A 24653-nucleotide genomic window follows, 5' to 3' on the forward strand; every position below is an offset into this window, starting at 1 on the left:
TCGGGAGTTCGAGACCAGCCTGACCAATATGATGAAACTCTGTCTCTACTAAAAATACAAAAATTAACTGGGCGTGGTGGCATGCATCTGTCATCCCAGATACTCAGGAGACTGAGGCAGGAGAATCGCGTGAGCCACCATGCCTGGCTTATTTTTTAAAATTGAAATAGAGAGGGGTCTTATTCTGTTGCCCAGGCCGGTCTTGAACTCCTGGGCTCAAGCAATCCTCCTGCTTCAGCCTCCCAAAGTCCTGGGATTTCAGGTATGAGTCATTGCGCCTGACCAAGAATGAATATTAAAGCATTGAAAAAATGGTGATTCATGAGCACTCTGATAGGTAGATATCTAAGCGGGAATAAGGGAGGGCTCTTCCCTATGGTGTAATGCTGACTGATAAAACTTGGAGGAAGTGGAAGAGTCAGAAAGTTACTCCATCGTAACCATTATAGTAAGGACTAGTTCAGGCAAGAATTGTCAGTGAATGCTCAATCTAGGTAGGACCTTTTGATGAAGAACAGGATATTTTTCATGGCCCTAAAATGTGTCCCTATGGGTTGCTTATTGCAAAGGGAGAATTAGTACCTATACATTGGATAAACTGGACGTCACCTTAACTGGGTGATAAATCCAATGTCATTAATGAGGAACAGGCTGACATTGTATGCTTCTGGTTTGGATACCCTGCAAAGCACACATCACTTAAGTATTGAACATGCATAACCTAAATGATGAAGTGCCAGTGAAACAAAAACTTAGATTTAAATAAACAAAAAACAATATTCTTCTCAAAGTCAGTCCGAAAAGACAGAAATCAAGAAATTTCCAGATGAAATGAGACTTAAGAGACATGACAAAATAAAGGCAATATGTGATTATATAGTGGATGTTATACTCAAGGAAAAAGTGCTGTAATAATGTGTTAGGCTTCTCCAGAGACCAGAACCAATAGGATATGTACATACACATAGACATATAAACACACACACTAACACACACACACAGTCATTCCTTAGCATCCATAGGAGATTGATTTCAGGACCCCCTATAGATACCAAAATCTGCGGATGCTCAAGTCCCTTATATGAATTGGCGTAGTATTTGCATATAATCTACACATCCACCTACATACCTTAAATCATCTCTACGTTACTTTAAATACCTAATACAGTGTAAATTGTGTGTAAATTGTTGTTTTGCTGTATTATTTCTTGTTGTATCATTATGTTTCATCACTTTTTTTTGAATATTTTAAATCCACAATTGGTTGAATCCACAGATTTGGAACCCATGGACGTGGAGGGCCATACACCCACACGCGTACATGCACACACACATAAACCCAAACGGTCATGTGCCACAATGACATTTCAGTCAGTGATGGACAGCTACACAACAGTAATCCCATTAAATTATAATATGGTGTTGTTACTATACCTTTTCTATGTTTAGATGTGTTTAGTTAGACAAATACTTGCCATTGTGCTCCGGTTGTCTACAGTATTCCTTACAGTCATATGCTGTACAGGGTTGTAGCCCAGGAGCAACAGGCTAGATCGTCTAGCCTAGGTGTATAGTAGGCTGTACCTAGGTGTGTGTAAGCACACTCTGTGATGTTCATACAATGATGAAGTTGCTTAATGATGCATTTCTCAGACCAGATCTCCATTGTTAAGTGATGCATGACTGTATGTACAGATGCTACTTGACTTACAATGAGGTTATGTTCCGATAACACCGTTATAAGTTGAAAATATCCTCAGATGAAAATGTCTGGCTGAGTGGGAGCTGTGGCTTAACGCTACTGCCTAGCATTGTGAGAGAAGTAGTTTCTACTGTATGTGTATCACTTTTGCAGTGTTATGAAGTGAAAAAACTGTAGATAGAATCATGTAAGTCAAGGACTATGTGTGTGTATAAATATGAAAAGATTTATTATAAGGAATTGGCTCCTGTGATTATGGAGACTGCAGGTCCAAACTCTGCTTGGTGGCCGGGCAGGGTGGAGACCCAGGAAAGTCAGTGTTCCCATTTGAGTCTGGAGACCTTCTGCTGTAGAACCAGGAAGAGCCAGTGTTGCATATAAAGCCTGAAGACTGTGCTAAAGAATTCCTTCTTGCTCAAGAGAGGACAGTCTTTTTGTTCTATTCAGGCCTTCAACTGATTGGATTACGCTCACCCACATTATGGAGGGCAATCTGCTTTACTCAAAGTCCACTGATTTAAATGTTCATCTCATCCAACAATGTCCTCACAGAAACACCCAGGATAGCATTTGTTTGACCAAATACTTGGGTACCTCATGGCCCAGTCAGATTGACACATAGAATTAACTATCACAAGTGTACCCCTTTTCAACTTAGTACCCATACACATCTCCTTAGGCCTTGCTTAATTTCCAAATAAAGTGACAACACGGTCATAAATCTGCCTAACATGATACAGCTATCCTGTGTACAAATATGCATTGACCTTTTCCCTAGAAGAGGGTGCAAAACTTTTGGATAATGTTTATTCTTCTGCTTGATATCTTGTAATTTATATGCTATGATATCTAGTTAATACATCTTATGTTACATGTGAAGGGGAAAAGAGAGGGCAGATGTATTATAAGTCAGGGTTCTCCAGAGGAACAGAACTAATAGGCTATATGTATACATGATAGGGAGTTCATTAGGGAGCATTGGCGCACACAATCACAAGGTGAAGTCCCACGATAGGCCATCTTGCAGGCTGGGGAAGAAAGAAGCCAGTAGTAGTTCAGTCCAAGTCCAAAAGCCTCAAAAGCAGGGAAGCTGACTGCGCAGCCTTCAGTCTGAGAGCCCCCAGCAAACCACTGGTTTAAGTCCAAGAGTCCAAAGACCAAAGAACCTGGAGCCTTGATGTCCAAAGGCAGGAGGAACAGAAGGAAGAATGCAGCACAGGAGAAAGATGAAAGCCAGAAGATTCAGCAAGTCAGCTTATGCCACCTAATTCAGCCTGCTTTTGTTCTAGCCATGCTGGCAGTCGATTGGATTGTGGTGCCCACTCACATTGAGGGTAGGTCTTCCTCTCTCAGTCCACTGACTCAAATGTCAGTCTTCTCTGGCAACACCCTCACAGACATACCCAGAAACAATACGTTACCTGCTATGTAGGCATCCGATCAAGTTGACACCTGCTATTAACCATCACAGTAGAGAACAAAGACTTGATTACTACATATATTAATACATAGACACAAACATTTTTTAAACAACATAAGGAAATACTCATGACAATCATAGTCCCCATTTCTGTGTCCTAGCTGGTATTTGTAACTACCTCCTTCCATTACTCATTCTGTATGCCTTTGCCTTCAGCCAGCACCTGAGATGTTTGTGGTTTTTTACCTGGGAGGTGACCCAAGCCTTTATTCCTGAAGGGTCTGGGCCATTAGTAGTGCTGCCTGAATTGGGTTGTTGTAGTTTCCCATTGACTTTAATCACAAGGCATGGGAATACCAAGAGACATCCAAAGGAGATTGCCTGTCTTTTAAGCATACTCTTCCTTACCTTTATTGCAGAGTAGCAGTCCAGGATCAGTCACCTGAGCCAACACTGTAACTCCCTTCTTTGCCTGGTGATTCAAAGTCATAAGGAGCCCAAAGTGGCCATGTGGCAGTCTTAACTTCCAGTTCAGTGGAATCATTGTTGTGTCTCCTTGCTCTTGAAACTAAGACTTCTAAGCCAGCAGAGTATAGTTGTGGGAACAGGAAGCATACATTTTGCTAGTGGGCTACTAGGGTTAATAGTGAGTGGTGCCACTCACATTTCCACCCCTTGATTCCTGAATCCATTAACTCTGGCTGTGGGAGAAGTGGCACTATTTATTGGGTGCTGATCCAGAGCATGTACAACTTCTTGGAGAACCTTGCCCCAGCCCTGCAAGGAAATGGTATCCATCTGGCACTGTACCTGGGTCTTCCAGAGGCCATTCTATCAAGCCACCTGCTTCAGGATGGTGGAGAACATGGTAAGACCAGTGAATTCCATGAGTGTGGGCCTACTGCCACACTTCATTTGCTGTGCTGTGAAGTTAGCTCCTTGATCACAGGCAATGCTGTGTAGAATACCATGACAGCAATTAAGGCTTTTTGTAATACCGTGGATGGTAGTTTTGGCAGAAATATTGTGTGCAGGGAAGGCAAATCTGTATTCAGAGTAAGTGTCTGTTACAGCAAGAACAAAACACTGCCCCTTCCATGATCAAAGCAGTTCAGTGTTATCAACCTGGCATGGTAGCTTGGCTTACTGTTCTCAGCAGTGATGCCATATATCGAGACCTAGTGTTGGTCTCTGCTGCTGGCAGATTGGCACTCAGCACCATCTGTAGCCAGATCAGCCTTGGTGAGTAGAAGTCCATGTTGCTGAGCCCACGCGTAACCACCATCTCTGCTACCATGGCCACCTTGTTCATGAGCCCACTGGGTGATGACAGTAGATAGGATGACAGGTGGGAAAGAGACTGGCCGGTACCCACAGAACAGGTCATCCTATCTACTTGATTAATATGCTTCTCTGCTGAGGTCATCCTTTGGTGGGCATTGACATAGGATGATACAAATACCTGCAGTTTTTTTTGCCTGTTTAGAGAGCTCTAGCCAAGTACCTCTTCCTTACACTTTCTTGTCATTGATTTTCCAATCATGTTCCTTCTAAGTCCCTGACCATCCAACCAAACTATTGGTGATAGCCCACAAATTGATATGTAATCCGATGTCTGGTCATTTTTCCTTCAAGCAAAGTGAGGAACCGAGTGTATACCACTTTCATTTGATGGTGGAATGCTGCTGTGCATCCCTCACTTTATCGAGGGCAGTCTGCTTAAAGCCCAGTGATTTAAATATTGATCTCATCCAAAAAGCCTCACAGAAACACACAACACACACGTAGCTAAACATCTGGGTACCCTAGAACCAAAAAAAAAGTAGTATGTAGTATGTATGGGTATATTAATAAGATAGAAAAATATGACAGAATGTTAAAAATTGGTAATTATGAACAAAGGGTTATTTTGAATAAGCAAAAAGATTATGAATATGAGAGTTGTCTATTATTTTGGTAACTTTGGATTTTAAATCATTTAAAAAATTAATTGACCACTTGGAAGGCTGAGGCAGGAGGATCTCTTGGGCCCAGGAGTTCAAGGCCAGCATGGACAATGTAGTAAGACCCCCATCGCTAAAGAAAAGAAAAAAAAATTAGTTTACCAGTAAGCACTGTAATTGTGTTTATAGGCACTAAATATCTGACTTTTATATGACAGCATAATTGTGCCGATACCCTTGTCATAAAATTAGAAGCATTAATCACTTAACTTGGTTCAGGGGAATGGGTTACGCACTTCATGTTTGAAATGAGAGCAGGAGGGGACACCAGGGCTGCACACTGCTCTAGCTCTCTAGTGCCTCTAAGTCCCTCCACAGCACCCCTGGACTTCTTTCTTCTAAATTCAGAATTGGGGTTGGAGGACAGTTGTAGTTGATTAAACAGTCAGAATGAGGTAAGAAAGGAAAGCTGAAGGCTGGGACAAGACAAGGTGAATCTATTTTCTTTGGTCACCAGTTTTCATAGCATTAGATTATATAGCTCACCGAGTTGACATTTTTTTAAAAAGTAGGATTATTCTTGAAAAATGAGTTGGCTATAGTCCTATGAAAGTTTATTGCTGTAAGAACAAGTTATTACAAACTGTTATTTGATGTAAGGCTGCCACATTTATGTGCTAATAGAAACCAAATTGGCACTGTTAGCAGCATGTAGTCTAGAAAACAGAAAAAGGAAAAGGTGTTGATAAAGTACTTTCTCACAATAGAATTAAGTATAGAAGTGACAGTAGAACTGCAGTGGGAAAATGAGGTCATGACTTAGCAGAACAAAGTGCTGCTATATTTTCTTACATCAAATTGAAATCTTATCCTTGGAAATAGTTCTTTGGACTATAAGAAACTATATCTTGTATGAAAAGTGTAATTCAAAATATCAATAAACAAAATAAATTTGGTGGCACTTTGGAAGCTGGAATGTTTGCCTTGCTGTAATGGCTTAATTTTTTTTTTTTTAATATTTCACAAGTTATCTAATTTTTACTTGCTAAAATACTCAAGCAAGACTTCTGTTGTAAATGAAGGTATGCCTTAACTTGAGGATAAGGAACGCTGTGCTGAGTGTAGATAGAATGTATCTGTTCTTTACATGCCTAGATTCGGGTTCCAGGCGTGATTGTCTCCAACCTGTCAAATAGTTAATGATTTATAAACTAACACTGAAGGAACTAGCTTTTGAAAATAAGTCTTAAAAACCTCTATGCAATCCTTTTGATTTACTCTATTGCTCTCTAAATCTTTTTCTTCACATTTTTGTGTATATTAAGTTCAGACATACGACATGGTCAGGAAATGAAGTATTTGAATTAACCATTCTCTTCAGTAAAACTATATGTTTTATAATAATAGTAAATTTTCAAATAATTTGACTACAATAAATTACTGTCCATTGGCCATCTTCATTTGGAAATCCCATAGATACTTCATATACTTTTAAAACATTTTATAAAGTTTATGGTCATCAAATATAAACTATAAAGCTGCATGTGAAATAGTAATGTGCTGTTAAATCAACTTATTAAAGCAATTACATAAAAGTTTGAACTATTTAACAATAGTGCATTAATAAATTTTTTATAAAAACGAGGAATTTTTTTTAGAGGATGTAGGATAAGGTATATAAAAAATGTTTGCATTTAGAAAAATAAGCCTTAGGAACTTTATATCGCTATTTAGAAATAAGCAGTTTTTCTAATAAGCAAGGATTAACTTTGATAAGTAAATACATGCATGCAAAATCATAACCAAATAAACATTAAGAAAATCCTGATTGAGTCTGAAAATTTCTTTATAATAATCTTTTTTTCTTTTTTTCTTTTCTTTTCTTTTTTTTTTTTTTTGAGATGGAGTCTCTCTCAGTCACCCAGGCTGGAGTGTAGTGGTGTGATCTCGGCTCACTGCAACCTCTACCTCCCGGGTTCAAGCGATTCTCCTGCCTCAGCCTCTCATGTAGCTGGGACTACAGGCTTGCGCCACCATGCCCAGCTAATTTTTGTATTTTTAATAGAGCCCAGGGTTTCACCGTGTTGGCTAGGATGGTCTCTATCTCTTGACCTCGTGATCCGACCACCTTGGCCTCCCAAAGTGCTGGGGTTACAGGTGTGAACCACCGCGCCTGGCCCTGTAATACTCGTGTTTTAAAAATATGTTCAGGCTTTTTACTTTAAAGCTCTAATTTTTTCTTTTGAGTTATAATTTGCATGCAATAAAGTTCACTCCTTTTGGCATATGGTTCTGTGAGTTTTAACAGATGCTAATAGTTCATGCAAAACATTTGGAAAGTTGATCTTATTTTTTATCCCTAGTACCTTATGACATCATGGTCACCAGGATTATCATTGTGAACTTTAATGATTGCACTGCAACTGTTCAAAATAGATTAATTTTAACACTTTCCAGTGTTTTCTCTTTGTGCTGAGTAGAATTAGTGAATACATATTAAGGCATTTGGTTTTTCCTCCCTTTCCCTACCTTCAGTGGCTTAGTATAACCTTTATGAATTTTGGCCTTGACTGTTGTTTCAACCTGTGCATTGGCTTTGCAGTTTTCCATCTCAATTCCTTTCTAGTTTGTTTTCCACGCTGCTGCTGCTGGTCTTTCTAAGATGCAGAACTGATAATCTTCTGCTTAAAATCTTTTATTACCTCTCCTTTGCCTTCTTTAGAAGGGAAGAAATAAAATAACTACTTTTTCATATCAAACACAGATTCTTTCATGAGCTGGCTCCTGCCTGGTGTCTTGCAGTGCCTTTTTTCCTTTTCCTTCCCATGCATCTGCCTGTCTGCACTAATTGCAGATTCTCAGACATGCCATGTTCTCTGTTGTTTTGGTGATTTTCTGTATGCTTTTCCTTCCTACTCACAGCATTTTTTTCTACTCTGCTGTTCCTTAGCTGCCTGACTTCTCCAAACCTTCGGATGGGCTGAGATGCTCTCTTATGCTCTTCTGGTGCTGTTTACCTCATTTCTCTTTAATAGTGCTTGTTCCTTGGACTTGGTCACCTGCCTAAGTGTCCCCTCTGGACCCTGAGCTGCTTGGGGTCAGGGAGTGTGTCTATTCCAGTCTTGTCAGTGCTTTGCACAATGTTGGATATAAGTAAGCATTCAAGGTGTTTGTTCAATTAATATACTGTGGCTTACATGTGGAGTCTGGTGACTACATGAAACCTGTGAAATAGGGAAGGAGAAGAAAAATGTCTCATAGCATCAGTGGACACCAGAATTCCTTATATGAAGGGAGGTACACTGGGGGCGTTGCCTTGACATCAAGCTCTCTTGAGAGTAGGGAGTCCTGTGAGGATGGATGTTCACAGGGTCTGAGAGATCAGAAGAAGTAGAGCAAACAAGGGGATGGAATTGCTGGTCTTACTCCTAATAAGGAAGAGGAGAGAAAAAACAAAAGTCAGAAAAGTGGTGTAAGGTGGGGAATAGGTGAGATAAAGATCCCCTTCCCCACAGTTAGATCATGGAAAGACAGATTGAGAAGGTTCCTTCCTCCAGCTCCTTTTGAGGGGGTTGTTTCAGTTGTTGCCTGGTGTACCACTCTTCTGCCTAGCTTCAGAAATCTTCACTGAAGTCTGGTATGCTAAGGAATGCTTTTTGAACATGTTTGGTTTTTGTTTATCTTGGTAGAAGTTGGTGAGCTGTGTCCTTACTGAATTATTGCAGTGCACAAAAGCGATGGTGACCAAATAGCTCTAAGAGTTCTGAGAAGGTCAGCTCTCCCAGTAATTGAGGGAAACCCTGGCAGACAGGGGAGGCTTTGGACTTGCACAGACCTTGGCACTGCAGATTTGAGAATTGAGTGTAGATTATAAGGGGCTGGTAAGACCGACATAACAACTAGAGTACACATACAACCAGAAAAGACTGAAATTGGACATATAAAAATGAGAACAGCTAGTGTTCGGGAGATGGGATTACCATATATAGTTGTTTTTTTCCCCCTGGAGACTTTCTTTGTCATCGTTCATAATATAGGAACAGTTTTTTTTTTTTTTTTTTTTTTGAGACGGAGTTTCGCTCTTGTTGCCCAGGCTGGAGTGCAATGGTGTGATCTTGGTTCACAGCAACCTCCGTCTCCCAGGTTCAAGCCATTCTCCTGCCTCAGCCTCCAGAGTAGATGCAATTACAGGCATGCACCACCACACCCAGCTAATTTTGTGTTTTTAGTAGAGACGGAGTTTCTCCATGTTGGTCAGGCCAGTCTCGAACGCCGGACCTCAGGTGATGTGCCCATCTCGGCCTCCCAAAGTTCTGGGATTATAGGCGTGAGCCACCGCGCCTGGCGGAACAGTTTTAAAAAGACGAAAATATGTGCAATACAATGTCATGATCTTATTCATACCAGAACTTGAAAATTAGAAGTTAGTATTGAGATTTCATTAATACCAAAAGTGTTGGAAAGGAGAAAGTGAAACTTTTTATTGAGGAATAGGGAATAAGGGCTAGGACTGAAACTCCTTTCTTTGCCAAAAGTAGGAACTTTCTTATTAACATGTTGCCTTTGTTTCCTTCTTTTTTTGTTTTAATTGATGAACTAATGTCTCAAAGGAAAAAAAAATCTGTCAAGTAACTGAAAATTGGACAAGATTTTGAGCAAAATTTAAGTTTTAGAAATTGATGTTCTGTAGATGATTTATAATAAATTGTGGCTTAAGTTTAGCTACAACAAACTATACATTTCTGTCCTTTCTGTTGCATTCACAACTAAGTCTCACAATGTTGCTTTTTTATAATTGTTCTCCCTTTTTCTGATATAAAAAAATTAGAAAATAATTGAGTAGGTCATGGTTTACTTACTGCAGTGTTATGTATATATTGCTGTTAATTAAATGTGCCTTGATAGTGGCAAATAGGATTCATTCAACACTGGATCATTATGCTATTCATGTTTTCATGTCTTGATTTCATGCTGACAACTATAGTTATAAGCAAAGGACGGAAGGACTCAAATGATACCTTTCCATGGTGAGAACGGAATTAGAAAAAAGGAATTGGTCAAGTGGTCTAATAGCTAAAGACAGTAAGGCTTCAGAGCATGATGCAGCCATTTCCATGATAGGGAACCTGATGTTTGAATCGACAGGTTAGATTGTCCCATGGATAGTGCTAGAAACACATTGCCCAATTTGGAATTCTGTTTTCTAGTTTTCTTTTCTTTCTTTTCTTTCTTTCTTTCTTTTTTTTTTTTTGAGACAGAGTCTCACTCTGTCTTCAGGCTGGAGTGCAGTGGTGCGATCTCAGCTCAGTGCAACCTCCCCCTCCCAGGTTCAAGCGTTCAAGCGATTCTCCTGCCTCAGCCTCCTGAGTAGCTCGATGCCACCACGCCCGGCTATTTTTTGTGTTTTTAGTAGAGACGGGGTTTCACCATGTTGGCCAGGATGGTCTCGATCTCTTGACCTCATGATCCACCCACCTTGGCCTCCCAAAGTGCTCGGATTACAGGCCTGAGCCACTGCACCCGGCCTGTTTTTTAGTTTTGTCCAGTCTATCTTTTGTTGTCCATTCTTTTATACATTTTTGTTCTTTTGATTAGGAAAGTTCAAGTTCTTCCAATCTGCATACAATGATTTGTATTTCGTAAGGTGACTTTGCATAGATCTCATTTCATCCTCTGAGGTGTGTTTTTAGCCAAGCTGACTGCTGAGGCGTTCTGCTGTTGCTCCAGGGTACTGCTTCTCTGGTGCTTCCTTAAGAGACCATTTGTGTTGGTGAGAAAGCCTATGGTTTGTTTTTTTCCTGCCCTTGACACCTTAACATATCCTTCTCTGTATTTTTGAATTCTTAAATCCCTTCTGTCCTGGATCCAATTGTTTATCACTGCCTGAAGAACCTGCTCCCTTAGGAACCACCCCTCCTGTCTCTACTTTTTCTAGCCTTTCCCACATTCCCTTTTTCCATGGGTTTTCTCTGTCATCTGCCTTTAGTTGGAAAAAAGTTTCATATGATTCTTTCCCATTTCCCCTGTATTCCTTTTCATTACACCCTAATTCCTCGAACAGAATTGTTATTGTTTTGTTTTTCCATCCACACCCCTATAATGCAACCTTCCTGTGTAAATTTTAGGCTCAAGCTTTTCTGTTCACGTACTTTTAGGCTGAGGCTTGGATTTTTATTGTAGGCTGTGTTATTGTGTTACAATGTTATTGAACAGTTTGATGATCCAGGATATTATGACTCTATGAAATCTCCTTGTAAAATCCATGGTTCTTGGAGCTAGCTTGTTTTTATTCTGGGAAAAATTTTCTAGCTCCCCAGCTTACGGCCTAAATGGTTAGAGTCCAGTCAATGCTGTTTGACTTTATAGTTCAAAGGGGGTCATTTCTGTGGTCACTATCCTATTTAACAGTCATGTCATGGTATGTCAAGGTAGGCCATCATACAAATAATCCACATTCTGTTTTGACTGTTTTATTTTTAAAAATAACATCTCCTCCTTTTAAACTTTAAAAAATTTAGTAAAGTTTAGTAAACTTTAAAAAATTTAGTAAAAAATGTAGTGAAAATTCACTTCCTTCATTATGCTTTTGAAATCTGGCTTTTTTTCTCATTCTTCCCCTATTAATCGTTCTTAAAAAAAAATCACTGTTGACCTAACCAAATTAGAGTGTCTCAGTCTTCATGCACTTCCACCTTCTTGCTGCATTTGACTGCATTGATACTTCTTTTTTTAATGTTCTTTCTTTGAATTTCATACATGGTTAGTTGAACCACTTCTCTGGTTCTTTTTCTTCTTGCTTCATAACTCTAGGTAATCATCAAGACTTGCCTTTCCTTTCGAGTGGTCTCTTGAAGGGCGTTCGTCTTAAAGCTTTAGCCGGCCGGGCGCGGTGGCTCACGCCTGTAATCCCAGCACTTTGGGAGGCCGAGGTGGGCGGATCACAAGGTCAGGAGATCGAGACCACGGTGAAACCCCGTCTCTACTAAAAATTACAAAAAATTAGCCGGGCGCGGTTGTGGGCGCCTGTAGTCCCAGCTACTCGGGAGGCTGAGGCAGGAGAATGGCGTGAACCCGGGAGGCAGAGCTTGCAGTGAGCCGAGATCGCGCCACTGCACTCCAGCCTGGGCTGGGCGACAGAGCGAGACTCCATCTAAAAAAAAAAAAAAAAAAAAAAAAGCTTTAGTCATTGCCTTTCTCCTAGTAACTGTGCATGGTGTCTCTGGAGAACTTTAGTTCCTTGTCTAGAGCTGCCTACATGACAGGTCTTTTGGGATTTTTTTTGCCATTACTTCAAAATCGCTGTTGAAACCAAAAAACTTCCCCCTTTCACTTCCTTATTCTGTTGGTAACACTACCATTCACCAGACTTGCATTTCTTATGCTTTAGATATAGAGCTGTCTTAGTCTGTTCAGGCTACAATGATAAAATACCTTAGACAGGGCCAGGCGTCATGCCTGTAATTCCAGCACTTTGGAAAGCCAAGGAGGGAGGGTTGTGTGAGCCAGGAGTTTGAGACCAGCTTGGGCAATATAGTGAGACCCCGTCTCTGTTAAAAAGAAAAAGCCCAGCAACCTTGGATTAGGTAATTTATAAACAACAGAAATGTATTTTTCACAGTTCTAGGCACCAGGAGATTCAGTGTCTGGGGAGGGCTCTCTGCTTCATAGATGGTGCTTTCTAGCTGTGTCCCCACATTGTGGAAGGGGCCAGCAGGCTCACTCTAGCCTCTTTTGTAAGAGCACTAATCTCATCCATGAGGGCTCTGCCCTAGTGACCTAATCACTTTCCAGTGGCCCCACTTCTTAATGTCAACACACTGGGGATTAGATTTCAACATACAATTTTGAAGAGAAACATTCAGACCATAACAGGGGTCAATAGGGAAAAAAATGGAACAGAAATTGAATTAATTTATCTTTGAAAGGGAGGACCCTGTCCTATGCCTTTTGTAGTTTCAGCACCCAAGACAGGTATTCAACGGATGTTTCTTAAACCGAGCATTACATTGATTCTTGGGTTCACTCTTTCCTCTAGTTTTTACTCAGACCAGACCCTCATTAGTACACATCTTTTTTACTGCAATACTTCATCATTTTTGAGCAATCATTTTTCCTTGCTTCTATGCACATTGTACACTACTGCCAGGAGAATTTTTCTAAAGCATTACTTTTATCAAGTCGAGAGCCATTATTACTTATGGATTCAATTAAAACTAGTTAGTCTGGCCTTCCAGATTTTGAACCACCTAGTTACATGTACCTATTTTATGTTATGTTTTTCCCACATAAATCAATTGCAGCTAGTTAGAACAGTCCTTTTATTATTCTTTCCTAGGAACATAGTTATTTCTACTTATATCCAGAATTTCCCAGCCATCCTCTCATTTTTTTTTTGCCAGTACAAATCCTGTACTTCTTAGCTAAAGACCAACACATAGCCCGGAACATTGGCCTTTAGTAGGCACTCTTGAATATTGAGTAAATGGGGACCTGTATTCTCAATGAGCTTTTCTAACCAGCTTCGCATGATGATATTCTCCTTCATGTCCACAGACTCCACAGGCCTGTTTATTAACTTACATTTCTCATATCTTATTTCAAGTTTAATAAATGATTAATTCATTGAATAAAATCTGGCATATGAGTGCCTTAGTCATGTACTGAGAAACGTATTTGAAATGGCTTCAAAAGCGTTGTTCTCTTTATTTCTATCTTAATTGTAAAAGTGCTTTTAAATTAAGCCTTTAACATAAGTGAATCATTGGATCTAATCAAATGATTTCAGCACATGCTCTGTGCAATTACATTTGTGCCGCTTAGCTGAAACTATGGCAACACAGTGAAAAACGTGTTTTTACTGATCATTTTCCTCCATAGGAGTGGGAAGTTCCAAGTCAAACATCTCACAACTTAAAAAAGTTATTATACAAATTATACTTACAGTAGAATTGCTTAGAAAGTTCAGAAGCCATTTATCAGTCATAGGTTTGTGGTGGAAATCCTGGAAGACCATGCCAAGGGTTAACAGTAGTTACCTTTGAGTGTTGGGATTATGGGAGATTTTCAAGGTCTGCTTTAGGCCTATTTTTTCAAAAAACAGTGAACCTGGATAATTTTATAAAGAAAACAACAACAAAGTTATTTAAATCTGAAGGAAAAGACCATTTTCCTTTTATCCTTAAGTTTACTGTTTTTAAAATTACATCAGTCACCACCTCATATCTACTAGGATGGCTACTACCAAAAAAAAAAAAAAAAAAATAGTAAGTATTGGACAGAATGTGGATAAATTGGAACCCTCTTGCACTGTTGATGGGAATGTGAAAAGGTACATATGAAGGGATTTCACAAAATTCATGGAAAAATTGGTTAAAATTCCTTTGTGAGAGCATTAAAACTATTTTACACCTCTTTTTCCCTAGATGATTAAACTTAAGGTATTAATGTAAAAAAATTCTGAGAGCTTTTGAAAGGAGCATGGTTTAAGCTGATTCACGACAGAGATATGCCTGAAGTAGACCTTGAAAAGATTTAAAATATTTATTGATTTAGTCCAAATTTACTAATATTTAACAACTCATGTGGTCATCAGAATTGACACCAGAAACAAATAACTTATGATGTGGTCATACTGCTGTGTACCAGTTGATTAGCTCTATTCTAAGTTTTTGGTTTGTTGATACTCTTTGTTGTTTTGTGTATTTGCGAAAAGTTTTCATAAGGCATTCTTTCTATGGGAAGGAGTTAATCTTTTTCTAAGTTAGGATTTAGAGGCTGAAGGTGAGGTTTTGGTGCCACTATGCTGTTATAGTCAGACATCCACAAATTCCCAAACCCTGCTCTCCCAGGCCCCTCTTTTCCCTCAGGAGTCATGAGTGATCCATCTGCAAGGCACAAATAGCTGGTGGGAATCAGAGTACAAATTTAATAAGAGTTGTGCAAACATCCAACACACCAATGTGGAAAACTCTTCTGTAGAAGCTGCATTGGTGCAGGTAGTTTAGGTTTAAGGCCTAAGTGAGGCGTCCTACTTTCCTTCCAACTAACTCCATCTAATTATAATCTTGACACCAGGATGTTCAGGTATGTGACTTAGAAGGTTAGAATGGGCCGGGTGTGGTGGCTCATGCCCATAATGCCAGCACTTTGGGAGGCTGAGGTGGGCGGATCACCTGAGGTCAGGAGTTTGAGACCAACCTGGTCAACATGGTGAAACCCTGTTTCTACTTAAAAAAAAAAAAAAAAAGCTGGGTGTGGTGGCGCACGCCTGTAGTCCCAGCTACTCAGGAGGCTGAGGCAGGAGAATTGCTTGAACCCAGGAGGCGGAGGTTGCAGTGAGCCAAGATTGCACCACTGCACTCCAGCCTGGGCAACAGAGTGAGACTCCGTCTCAAAAAAAAAAAAGGTTAGAATGGAGAAGAAGCACCAGGTGTCTTAGTTTCAGGTTTCTTTAACAAAGATACCATATACTAGCTGGTTTACACAACAAACATTTATTTTTCACAGTTCTGGAGGCTGAGAATTCCAAGATTAAGGTGCTAGCAGCTCCAGTGTCTGGTGAGGGCCCACTTCCTGGATTGCAGATGGCAGTCTTCTTGTGTCCTTGCCTGGGGAAAGCAGAGAGAGAGGAAGCATGGTCTGTCCTGTCTCTTCTTATAGGGCACTAATCCTATCATGAGAGTTTCACCCTAATGACCTGATTACCTCCCAAAGGCCCCATCTCTAAATACCATCACATTGGAGATTAGGATTTTAACATATGAATTTTGGAGGATACAAACATTCAGATCATAGCACCAGGTCCCAGGAGAACCCCCGAATCTGCTTAACTAACTACTATGTATGTTGAAGGGAGAAGTGCAAGAGAATGGCCAATCTGTCAGGCCATGGAAGAAATGTGAGGTAAAAAACCAAAGAGAACTTGTATGGAGGCTGATCTTTTAACACAGTGAGTCTACCTATTAATTGTGCCCATTTGGAGTTTTGACTCTAGAGTAAATGAATTAGTCACATTTCTTACCTTTGGGGAGAACTAGAAAGGGGGTTGGGCAAAGGCATGCCTGGCATAGGAAAAGGAGCAAACGTCCTTTTTTCCTACAACTAAAGTACCATCTCCTTTTGGGTGTGAAGAAAGACAGTGTACAATTCTAACAGGTCTGTTTCTGGTACAGTCTGGTCCTAGGCATGCAGGTAGCTTCACATCATCTGAGCAGCATATTTTGGACTTTACTAAAGCATGTGGATGACTCACACGTGCAAATTTCTGCAATTGGTTAATGTTTTATTTCACCTTTAGGGTGAAATAAATGTGTAAATATTATAAGTCTTGTTCTAATATTGTTAATATTATTGTAGAGAAGTTTGAACTCTTGTTCTTAGGTTAACAATTAAGAGAAATTAAATTTATTTTTAGACTTTCATGCACAAAAGCTTTAATCACAATGACAAAATAATAGCATAGGAATGAAAACTATTTAGACACCTAGACTCACATGCTCGAATGTGTTTTTTGTTGCTTAGGATTCTATATAGTAATGATATTTACCATTTCCTCTTACGTGTTTTGTCATCAACACAGTGAAAAAAATCTTTATAATGGACAAATATTCCCCCATGCCTAAATATGATAGAGCTTACTACTGATTTGCTGTCATATGTGTTTACTTACTTTGCTTAATAGATGTAATGGAAAAGACTCAGAGTCAGGAAGAGGGGCAAAAAAAAAAAAATCATATGGTTACTAAGTTCAAGAGCTCTGAGATGGGCCTATATCATATCACCTTTTAAATTTTTATTTTACTCTTTTAGATTAATTTATGAGGGGAGTAAATGAAGTAAAGGCTAGGTACAGCACACACTGTGAAGATTCTGGTGGAAAAATAGTAGACTGTCAAAAACCTGGATGAAACCTCAAAGACTGTAGGCTAAGTAAATGAAGTTGAAAGCCAAGAAACTATGTATTGTATGATTTAATTTATATGAAATTCTAGAAAAGCTAAAACTATAATGACTGGAATTAGATTATTAGTTACCCGGGAAGTAATTGGCTTCAAAAGGACATCCAGAAACTTTTCAGGGTAATGGAACAGAAATTTTCAGGGTGATGGAACTGTTTTCTATCATGCTTGTGGTGGTGGCTCCATGACTATGTACAATTACCAAAATTCATCAAACTGTTCATTTAAATAAGTGAATTTTATTATATGTAAGTTGTACCTTAGTAAAACTTAGAAATATGTTAACTATAGATTTTTGGTGCTCAAATGTCTTTAATTTTTCCTTTGAGCAAACATAAGAACCAAAGGAATGTTACAGTCTCAGACAATAGCTTTGAGGGCTATCGTAAGGATTAAGATTTCTGTATCCTACCCTATCGTAGTTTCAACTGCATGGTTCCCAGGTAAGATTAAGAAAGTGAAGACAAAATAAAGGAGTACATGATAGCAAGCTCGATCTCTGGTTCTGTACCCCAAACTGAAACCTTGACCTTGGTGAGCTGGGCTGGATCACATGGACCTGCTTAAGGACTTACTTGTTCCTTTGCCCTATGCAGATACCCTTTAAGATTGTTTACTGGAATCTTGCCATTCTTAAGCAAGGAAATTCCAAAAAATCTAAACTCTAGCAGAAACGAGGTGGAAGAGAGTGGTTTTTCTTCATAAGCCTAGGGCTAAACTCTTTTCAGGACCAGCATTCTTGAGTTTTTCTAAGACCTAGGACTTGAGTTATGGGAGAAAGAAGAACCTCTCCCAAGCTCTGCCTTACCTACCAGCCACCTGGGAATAGTATTGGTGGAAAAGCAATAAAAAGAGTAAACGAAACTCTCAGCTGCCAAAGTAATGAGAGGAGGAGCCAAAGAGAACATACCTTGAGCTGCTTCTCATCACCTGGAAACCTTCAGCCCTGAGTATAGAAGGCACTGATGCCCTTCATCTTGAGCCCTGGGGATAGGAGGTTGGAGAAGCCTTGAGTTCCTGTAGCGGGCAAAGTGTTAATTTATGTCAGAAACAAAATAATAGAGGTAGTAGATAATGAACAAAAACAGCCTTTCACAAATTATCTGAACAATCTTTGTGATTGACTAGGGTTTCCTGGGTAGTATACATTGTAAAAGAAAGGGTAATTTATAACCTTTTAAAAATTTCCTATGAAAGTTAATTCTGTGTATCAAAAAATAACTCCTTATCTTCTTAGTGTAACAGCAAATATAGATAAGTAATAAATAAATATAAAGCAAATATAAATATAGATATAATCTAGTATATGAACAATGCTTTTGGAAAGCTGGGCTTGTACATATCTCAGTAAATAAAAAAGGAGTCCTAATAGTAAGAACTAGGAGTAATTATTTTTAACACATGACTCTTTAGTAATAATGTCTTAAGCTTTTTTTACATCATAAAATAATAGAATTTAACATTAGAAGAGAGCCAAATCATTATTTCAAAAGTGGTTGTCTCTCATGAGTTTGGCTTTTTATAAAATCTGCTTGACATATTAGAGAAAAATAAGCCATTGTGTGTTTGTTTTAAAATACTACCTATGTTTTTGGTGTTAATTTTGGATCTATATTGATGTCAGTGTGAACTCTAGGCTGGGCCATGTACATTGACTTGTTCTTACTATAAAATTATACATTGACAGTAAAACTCTTAAAAATGGAAAATAGAATGGTGGTTCCCCGGTCTGAGAGAAGAGGGAAGAGGGCAGTTGTTGTTCAATGGATATAGTTTATTTTGCAGAATGAAAAGGTTCTAAAGATCTGTTGCATAACAGCATACATATGGTTAACAATACTGTATACTTAAAAATGGTTAAGATGGTAAATTTTATGTTATGTATTTTCAACCACAATTTTTTAAAATTTTAAATTATGAGTTTAGTTAAACTTTGGAAAGACACTGAAATTATTTATGCCCTGAAGCTTTTAATTCCAAAAGTTCTTAGTTGAGTTTTATTTTCTTAAAGTTGTAGTCCCAAAGCATTAATTTATTTACAAACCCTTATATATAATACTGCTTATTGGCACACAGCAAGCACTGTATAAATTTAACTCATTTAATCCTCATTAAATTCTATGTGGTAGGTATTATTTTGTTTTCTGTCATTTTATAATGGCCATTTTCTAATATACAGAGAATTTGAAAGAATTGTATGTTGAATACCCTTATACTCACTACCTAAATTCTGCAAGTAGTATTTTGTTGTATTTGCTTTTGACATACGTGTTCATAGCTATATTTATTTATAAATTTATCTTATTTAAAAAAATACATTTCAAAGTAAATCGCAGATATCAGTATGCTTTGAGGATAAGTAGTTTGATGCCCATTTACATTATTGGGCACTGAGACACAGACAAGTAATTTGGCAAGGTCACACAGCTTTTAAATGGCATAACTAGGATTTGGATCAAGCCTTTCTTAACCACTTCTGCAGAGTACTAGTTCACATAATATTAATAGATACTACCTTAAAAATAATTTTGTGGTTAAATAAATTGACAAATGTATCTTAGTCTTGATGATCTACATGCATATTTTCATAACACAGGATCTGTAAGGTTCAGCAGTAAAGAAATCATGTAACTTTGTTTAAGCCCACCATTTCCACATTTATTCTACCAAAGCACTCTGCTCCCCACCTCTCCCCCAAACAGAACACCTATTTTAAGATAGGACTAGAATTCAATGGAATATGTTATGGAAAATGCTAATTTATAAGATATCCTAATTTTATTTGTTCAAGACAGAATACATTTTTGAAGAGTTTATATTTTTAAACATAGTCCTAAAATTTTAGAGCTGACAGGGATCCTAGAGTTCATTGAGACTAACACTTTCATTTCAGAGATGTAGTAATGGAGACATAGAGTATTCAAGTGACGAATGCATACTATATCATGTCCAGGTATTTAGTGGCAGAAGTGGAACTAGAACCTACCCTAGAACCTGGGGATGACATTTAACTTAATTGATACTCAGTAAATGTTTGTTGAATAAATTAATACATCTTCTCAATCCATCCAGTTTTTCCCCACTATGTATCTGTCTACATATTAGAATTTTCATTTGTTTTTGGAGTATATTGGTCAGTAGAGAGTCTAATAAACACTTTAATTTATGTTAATCTTTGGTACAAATGATATATATAGTTCCTAAATTCCAAAAAAAGTTTTATTGTAATGTATAACATACAGAAATTTATGTAAAATATGCTATACTATTTAACAAATAATTATAAAGCAACCCCTGGTTAATCACTCAAGTCAAGAAATAGAGCATTGCTGGTACCTGAGAAGCCCCCAGGAGCCTTCTTCTATTGCTGACCCTCTTAATTTTTTTTTTCTCTCTCTTTTTTTCTTTTAGCTAATTTGACAGGACATGCAGAGAAGGTGGGGATAGAAAATTTTGAGCTCCTGAAGGTCCTAGGAACTGGAGGTAAGTCTTAAGTTAATTTTTAAGGAAAAAAAGAAGTACTTATTATATCTATGATGAAGGATTGATATCCCCAATATAGAAATTAAAATTTAAAAAGCATGAGGAATCCATTAGGAGAACTGTCAAAGAACATGAACAGACTATTCATAGAAGCACAAGAGGCAAAAAATTAAAAGAATTGGCAAAGATTTAGGGAAACCAGTCCCTTTTACTGTGCTGTTGGGAATGTAAATTAGTTCAGCCTTACACAGGACACAATATTTTATTTTATTTTATTTTATTTATTTTTTTTTGAGATGGAGTCTAGCTTTGTTGCCCAGGCCAGAGTGCGGTGGCATGATCTCGGCTCACTGCAACCTCTGCTTCTTCGATTCAAGCGATTCTCCTGCCTCAGCCTCCTGAGTAGCTGGGATTACAGGTGCCTGCTACCACGCCCGGCTAATTTTGTATTTTTAGTAGAGATGGGGTTTCACCATGTTGGCCAGAGAGATCTCGAACTCCTGAGCTCAAGTATTCCTCCCTCTTCGGCCTCCCAAAGTGCTGGGTTAATAGGCGTGAGCCACTGCGCCCATCCAGGACACAATATTTTTAAAAATCACTAACATTGATAGAGTGCTTGTTAGATGCCAAGTACTCTGTGGAGGACTTTGTATTGATTGTCTTATTCAATCTTCATTTAACTCTATTGATATTCAATGCACATAATTTGTAATAATGAAAAACCTAAGACTGTTTAGAAACCCAACAATAGGGCTTTGGTTAAATGGAACATGGGTCTATATGTTCTATAATGTATGTAATGGATTAACATGAGCTACTTTTATTAATACTTTGGAAGGCTCTCCAAAATAAGTTTTAAAAAAGCTACAGAAGAGAATGTACAATATACAAAACATTATATGAGTAAATATAAATATCTACATGTATATATGGATGTGGAAAATATCTGCATGTATATATGTATGCAGAAAAATTTCTAGGTGCCTGGGTGTGGTGACATATGCCACCATAGCACTTTGGGAGGCACTTTGGGAGGCCAAGATGGGAAGATCCCTTGAGGCCAGGAGTTCAAGACCAGCCTGAGAAACATAGTAAGACCTCATCTCTACAAAAAATAAAGAAAAGAAAACTCTCTGGGATATACATGGTTATGTACACTAAAATCTTAGTGGTAGCGGGATTTTACATGATCTTGGTTTTGTGCTTTGAACTTTCCTTTGCCTTCTGGATTTTTGCTACCACTGCTGCTCTTGCTGCTCAGGAATCAGGGCTGACTTAAGGGGGATATGACCTATGCAGTTGTAGAGATCCCTGCACATACAAGAACCCCACATTTGGTGTAATGCTCTGCTATCACTGTTCTGAAATTATTAGTAATTCATGAACAAAGCACCGCATTTTCAGTTTTATGCTAGGCCTTGCCAGTTACGCAGCTTCTTGTCATGTGTATGTTTCCTATTCAGTTCTCTCCCTGGACTGTGTTGCTCTGCAGTCACTGCTGCTATGAGAACTGGCTTCTGTCATTTTTCTCCCATCAGGTCAAGGTACAAAGGAGGCCTTTAGCTCTTCCCCACCCTCCCCCCATTCTCAGCAGGCCTAGAATCTCTTGTCCTGGAAGACCAGGGAGAGCCTCAGACGACAGACCATTTTTCTTCTCCACTACAGTTTAGCTTCACACTCTCAGGGACCTCAGAGTTCTAGCCCCTGACAGGATGGATTACATCTGTCCATATAGGGGTATCTGCCCATCCCTTCCAAAATGCCAAGCATTATAGCGAGAGAAAAAGCCTTTCTCTTGAGGCTTCTGTAATCAATACCAGCCACTTCTCTAGCCTCATGTCTGTTTTTTGTTTTGTTTTGTTTGCTTTTTGAGACAAAGTCTAGCTCTGTCACCCAGGCTGGAGTGCAGTGGCTCAACCTTGACTGACTACAACTTCCGCCTCCTGGGTTCAAGCGATTCTTCTGCCTCAGCCTCCTGAGTAGCTAGGATTACAGGCATGCGCCACCATGCCTGGCTAATTTGTTGTCTTTTTAGTAGAGATGGGGTTTCACCATGTTGACCAGGCTGGTCTCAAACTCCTGACCTCGTGATCCGCCTGTCTCAGCCTCCCAAAGTGCTGGGATTACAGGTGTGAGCCACCGCACCCGGCCTGCCTCACGTGTGTTTGAGTTCACTTATGTAAGCTGTCTTTAGATCATTTAGTAATGAGCCTTCATCTACGGCCCTGCTGTATAAGGTCTTTATAACCTCCCTGAGTAGTTTAGCATGCCATATAGGCCCAATTTTTACAGCTACCAGTGTATAAGCACAATGAATAGTTTATTCCCATCAACTAAGCATGTTATTGTCGGAAATTTAGTTTAACTGTCAACTTGGAGATGTTATTGTACATTTCCACCTTCAGATAATTTGTTCATATGTATTATTTAAAAACCCAAGCTCTACCCCACTTGCATTCCTAAGAAATCATGCTTTCAAAATATCAAAATAATATCCTTTATTTCTACCTTTGTTTCCTGTTTCAAAGGCAATATCTACTCAAAGGGGAAAGAGGGTCACAGTTCTGTGGTGACTCATTTCCCTTAAAAATAGTGCTTGTGACATCTGGTCAAAACTTCTTAAGGTTGATATATATTATAGATTGTTTTTATAATATCTTTTATCTGCATGTTTTTATCTGTTTTATCTGTATGTGGCTTTTTTTCTTGGTAACAACTTTATTGCGATATAACTCATGTACCATATTGTTCCATCATTTAAAGTGTGCAATTCAGTGGTTTTAGTATATTCACAAAGTTGTGCAGCTATCACCACAGTCAATTTTATATCATTTTCCTTACCTCAGAAAGAAACCCGGAACCTTTTAACTATTAATGCCCAAGCAAGCTCACCATCCTCCCCAGTCCTAAACAACCAGTAACTGAATTTTCGTATCTATATATTTGCCTCTTCTGGACATTTCATATAAAGGTAAACATACAAATGTGTAGTCCCTGGTGACCAACTTCTTTCACTTAGCATAATGTTTTCTAGGTTCTTTCATGTTGTAGTACACATCAGTACTTCATACCTTTTTTTTTTTTTTTTTTTTTTTTTAAACAGAGTCTTACTGTGCCACCCAGGCTGCAGTGCAGTAGCCCGATCTCACTGCAACCTCCACCTCCCTGGTTTGAGTAATTCCCCTGCCTCAGCCTCCGGAGTAGCTGAGATTACAGGTGCACGCCACCATGCTCGCCTAATTTTTTTGTATTTTTAGTAGAGATGGGGTTTCACCATGTTTGCCAGATTGGTCGCGAACTCCCGACCTCAGGCAATCCGCCTGCCCCGGCCTCCCAAAGTGCTGGAATTACAGATGTGAGCCACCATGCCCAGCCAGTACTTCATACTTTTTATGACTTACTATTTCATTGTACAGATATACCACATTTTGTCTCTCTGTTCATCAGGAGATGGACATTTGGGTTGTTTCCATGTTTTGGCTGTTATAAGTAATGCTGCTTTGGAGATTAGCCTGGGCAAAATAGTGAGACACCCATCTTGACAAAAATTTAAAAATTGGCTGGGCATGGTGTGGTATGTGTCTGTAGTCCTAGCTACTTGGGAGGCTGAGGTGGGAGAATTGCTTGAACAGTTTGAGGCTGCAGTGAGCCGTGATTGTGCCACTGTACTCCACCCTAGGCAACAGAGCAAGACTCTCTGTCTAAAAAATAAACAAATAGATAAATATAATGCTGCTATGAACGTTCATGTATAAATTTTTGTATGAACATATGTTTTTGTTTTTCGTTTTCAGATATTTTATAAAAAGTCATGCACACTTTTAAATATTTTGAATACGAGGTTCTGTAAATTCTCTCAAGTTCTGTTTAAAGTAATCCTTGATGTGAGAATCATCTTCCTTTTTTGCTACAGGTTAGGTTAAATAATTTTAAGACAGGAAGAAATCTGAATGATCTTCCTTTTTTACTACAGGTTGGGTTAAACAATTTTAAAACAGGAAGAAGTCTGTGACAGAAAAATATTATATGCTTAAACTTTAATCATAATCTATATTGCCTGAAGAGTTCATAGTGTCTTGGCATGTTTCCTGCCATCTGCCATTTAGATGGCAGAATTCCATCTAACTTATCTATAATCCAATACTATA

General features: G+C 38.7%; 1 protein-coding gene across 5 annotated transcripts in view; it reads left to right on the forward strand.

Annotated features, from left to right (window-relative positions):
• LOC105467554 (ribosomal protein S6 kinase A5) overlaps positions 1–24653 on the forward strand; it is a 206819-nt gene that overhangs the window by 40236 nt on the left and 141930 nt on the right. For all 5 annotated transcript variants that reach the window (XM_071099715.1, XM_024788436.2, XM_011717240.2 and 2 more), the window contains exon 2: positions 20434–20505. In XM_071099715.1, the coding sequence (XP_070955816.1) occupies positions 20434–20505 (72 nt within the window). The remainder of the gene's footprint in view (positions 1–20433; positions 20506–24653) is intronic.

The sequence above is a fragment of the Macaca nemestrina genome, chromosome 7 (assembly GCF_043159975.1).
Source record: "Macaca nemestrina isolate mMacNem1 chromosome 7, mMacNem.hap1, whole genome shotgun sequence".
NCBI classification, from domain to species: Eukaryota; Metazoa; Chordata; class Mammalia; order Primates; family Cercopithecidae; genus Macaca; species Macaca nemestrina.